Source organism: Panthera uncia, chromosome D4, assembly GCF_023721935.1.
Source record: "Panthera uncia isolate 11264 chromosome D4, Puncia_PCG_1.0, whole genome shotgun sequence".
NCBI lineage: Eukaryota > Metazoa > Chordata > Mammalia > Carnivora > Felidae > Panthera > Panthera uncia.
In genome coordinates this window covers 90,697,547-90,701,786 of record NC_064807.1, presented here as the reverse complement: position 1 = coordinate 90,701,786, position 4,240 = coordinate 90,697,547, and the positions used below count along the sequence as shown (strand labels likewise).

The window sequence follows — 4,240 nt, the reverse complement described above, 5'->3', positions numbered from 1 at the left end:
GTTGGTCAACTTGCCGGCCATGCACTTGTCCACCTGGGCCCAGGGACCCGAGCCCCCCTCTCTGCCTACCTGAATTCCCATTCCCATGACAGCCTCCACCCCACCCCCAGACCCGCAGAGGGAGCGAAGGTGAGCTGACTGCCCGTGCTTCAGGGGCACCTAGAACCTGCCTGAGGGGTGGCTTTGGGAGGGGGCAGGGTCCTCTGTGCACTCTGTATGCCACTAGCCTGCCCAAACATCTGGGACTGCAGCCTTTGCCCCCAGAATGATGACCTGTGAGCCCAGGTGGCCACGCAGGAGCGAGGTGGCTGTGGGGTCCTCATGGAGCACAACAGAGCACACGGCCATGTCCGGCCCAAGGGCACGCAAGCTCAGAACAACGGTGTGAACTGGGCATCACACAGGGAGGGGACCAGGAATGTGACAAGGTGGGCCCCTTGTGCTCGACAGTCAGCCACCCACGGGCATGATGTCTACAGACCCAGGGGCCGGCATAGGGATCTCTGGCCATTGGTGGAGCCCCGGGGCCCACCTTCCAGGACACAGCTGTCCTCAGTGCCGACTCTGACCTGTTGTTGCCCAAGATTGCGACCTGGGAAGTGTTCCTGATGCTGGCGACCAGCCTGGACCCACGCCCCAGACCTACCCCTCTGGGGCCTACCAGGAAGCGTCCAGGCCTCAGGGACACAGGGACCTTCCTGTTTGGACTGGAGTGGGGGAGTCAGTGGCACTGGAAGAGGGCCTCAGGCTGTCCTGGAAGATGATGTCCTCGGGACCTTGAGGATAAGCCACGGGGCATTCGGGGAACCGCATGGCCGGGGTCCCAGAGGTCCTGACTTGCAGGCCCCCGGCCCCCGTATAAGGGCCCGAGCCCGCGGCCTGGCCTTCCTCAGTCCCGGGAGCTCAGCACCACCCGAGCCGCAGCCATGAAGTGTCTCCTGCTCGCCCTGGGCCTGGCCCTCGTGTGTGGCCTCCAGGCCGCTACCGTCCCCCCCGCCATGGAGGACCTGGATATAAGACAGGTGTGGGCGTGTGGGGTGGGTGCTGGGGGGCCTACAGAGGGCAGGAAGGCCTGACTGCAGAAATCTAAGGGAAGACCAGACAAGGCATAGAGCTAGGCCAGGCCTTTGTCCCCCCAAATGCTGGCTCTGACCACCTGCCTGTTTCCCTCTCACTCCCGGGCGGAGTCACCCATGACTCTGCCACACTCCGAAAAGGAGCTCACCCAGGACAGCGCTGGGGGGAGAGGGCAGCTATTGCAAATATGCAAGAACCCCTTGGGGTGCTGGCACACGGTAGGAGGGCCTCAGATGTGCCCTGAGTCCTGACGCACCACAATCGCGATCCCACTTGAGACACCCCGGAGTGTAGGGGACAAACCAGCAGGGGGGTCAGAAGGAGAGCCCGCTGTGGGGCCGGGGCCGCCTCCCCGCCCCCCATGGCAGCTCAGGCCCCCTCCCCAGGTGGCTGGGATGTGGCACTCCGTGGCCATGGCGGCCAGCGACATCTCCCTCCTGGACTCGGAGACCGCCCCTCTGAGAGTGTACGTCCAGGAGCTGAGACCCACGCCCGGGGACAACCTGGAGATCATTCTGCGCAAATGGTGGGTGACCGAGGCCCCCGGGCTGGGGGCCGGCGAGGGCCTGGGCCCAGGGCAGGCGGGCGGGCAGGGTCCTGACGGGAGCTGGCTCCGTGTGGGGGGTTCCCGGTGGCCTCAGAGGCCCAGCCTATGGCTCTGGGCCTATCACACAGGGCGGCCACAGGTCAGTGAGCAGAGAGGCCTGTGTGGAGACCGCCGGTCAGCTGGGGCTGGGGCCCTGGGGGCCTGGGCGGTTCCTGCCACGAGCCCTGTCTGCCCTGGAGAGAGGGCCGGGGACCCAAGGAATTCTCACTGTGATCCGTGATGAGATCCTTAGAGGTGCTATGACCAATCCCCCCGCGAACGGGGTCAGTTCTGAGCTAGCCCCGCCCCCCACCCCCAGCAGCTTTCTGGGCTGGCTACATCTACCCCATTGTCACCTTGTCCGAGTCACCTGCTCAAGGCCACAGGGCCACTCACATTTGGGCCAACACCTCATGGCCTTGCTCACAGCCGGCCCAGGGCTGGGTGTCCTCAGGGTCTGTGGATGCTTCCTGGAGCCCACCTCCTGTCCCTCCACTGGGGTTCGGGGGTGACCCCCACCGCTCTGGCTTTTCAGGGAAAACCACGCATGCATCGAGGGGAACATCATGGCCCAGAAGACCGAGGACCCAGCCGTGTTCACGGTCGACTGTAAGTGCCCCCACCCCGTGCCCGTGGGGCCACCCCCTGGTCAGCCCCCCTTAGGTGCCCGTGGACAGAGTGCTCCCTCCCGCTCTGAGCCCCCCACCCCCGACCCCCGCCACGTCCTGACGGCAGGGAAGAGTCAGACGGGTGTGTGGTCTGCCCTGAACGCCAGGCCCGGCTTCTCTTACCCTACATCGCAAAGGGCACTCCCAGGGAGGGGAGGGGGGTGGATGAGGCCTGGGGACCAGCCCCCCGCCTCTGGGGCTCAGTCTCCTCCAGGCCCCTTGGCTCGCTGCTCAGGTAGGAAGACGGCGGAGAGGCATCTGGTTCCCTGCAAACCCGGGCAGGTTTGGTCCTCGCAGGGAACGCCTGAGGGCAGGCCTGCGGCAACTCCCCTGCTCAGGGACCAGTGGCCTGTGGCTCCTTAAAAATACCCACATAAAGCAGACCGGTGGGCAAACACCCTGTGGATTTGCCGGTCAATCCTGGAACCTGCTTCTGGAATCTTCTGGGCCTAACTCCAGCCTTTCTGCCCAGGCCCTGTCTCCTGGGCCTAGCGGCCTCATCCGGGGCGGGACCCGGGCCCACCCCTGAGCTTCCAGCCCTCCTCTGCCACCAAGGACGGCCACCGGGCACCCACCCCAGCACCTCCCGTTCTTAAGCTACGAGCAGGCTTTCCAGCAGGACCTCGGGTCATCCTGGGAAGGTGGCGGGAGCCTCCGAAGAGCTGGGCAGTGCCCGGCAGGGACACTGCTGTCCTGCTCCGAGCCCTGCCAGGCCCATGGCCCCACAGACTTGGGGTCCCCGCACGCTCCCGTTGGCTCCCCACCTTTGAAAAACAGACATCACGGCCCTACCCACCGCGATATTTCTCCATTTCCTTCTGCCCATTGATGTCCACGTAGAGCCGCGACTCCAGTGGGGCTCCGGTTCTGGATTATTTTGTCATCGCTCACAGGACCTGGGCACCTGTCACAGGAATTGGGGGGGGGGGTCACCTGGGTCTTAGCGCCTGAGCATGTGCACGAATATCCGAAAGGATGAAGGGCACAGCCAGAAGTGGGGACGAGCCTTGGGCCAAGCAGGGCAGAAAATCCCAGAAGGGCTTTGCTGCCGTGCGGATTTTGAAAGACCTGCCCACGGTCTCGGCCCAAGTGCAGGGGGTGCCGGTCCGGCACAGCCAGGGCCGCTCGGAGGGCCCCCCGCGGGGTCCCTGCCAGGGGTGGGCCGTGGAAATGCACGGCAGGTGAAGGGGAGGCCCGAGGTGGCGAGGGGGGTCGTGGGCCGGATCTCAGGTCTCTGTTCTGGCCTCTTCTCCAGACCAGGGGGAAAGAAAGATCTCCGTGCTGGACACTGACTACACCCACTACATGTTTTTCTGCATGGAGGTCCCAGCGCCCGGCACAGAGAACGGCATGATGTGCCAGTACCTGGGTGCGTAGCCGCCCCGGGGCCACCCTCCAAGGCGTGGCTCGTGAGCACCCCAGGGGCCCCGGTGGGAGGAAGGGAGCAGGGCTGCCTCCTGGCCTCCATGGCTCACGTTAGCAAAGGTCCTGGGGTGTGATCCGATGTGGAGTCGTCCACACGGGGAACCCTACCATTGTTCTCAGGTGCTCTCTCCCAGGGCTCCTGAAGGGACCGTGGGCGCTGGGCCAGCAGAACGCTCCCTGGCCAGTTGACTCACAGTGTCCTGATGCGGCAGGACAGCTGACGGCCCGGGGGCTGTGGGCCCTCTTGTCCTGTGTCCATGCAGACCCCCTGGTGCTGTCTTGGGACTGGGCCGGGGGAGGGGCAGGGACGCTGGAGGGCAGGGGTCTGAGCCCCAGAGGCCACCCCGGGAGCTGACCTCAGGATGCCAGTGTGTCCTTCCTGCACTTGCTCTCTGGACGGGGGGGGGGGGGGGGGGGGGGGGGCCCCCCGCCGCCAAACCCCCCCCCCCCCCAGGCCCCCCCCCCCCCCCCCCCCCCCCCCCCC

The 4,240-nt window shown here is 65.9% G+C and overlaps 1 protein-coding gene across 1 annotated transcript; it reads left to right on the top strand.

Moving 5' to 3' along the window:
* The first annotated feature begins 926 nt into the window (after positions 1 to 926).
* On the top strand, positions 927 to 3,708 carry LOC125924359 (beta-lactoglobulin-2-like). Its single transcript, XM_049632880.1, has 4 exons — positions 927 to 1,022; positions 1,464 to 1,603; positions 2,199 to 2,272; positions 3,587 to 3,708. Exons 1-4 carry the CDS (start codon positions 927 to 929, stop codon positions 3,706 to 3,708), a joined length of 432 nt encoding a protein of 143 aa, XP_049488837.1.
* Positions 3,709 to 4,240: the final 532 nt, after the last annotated feature.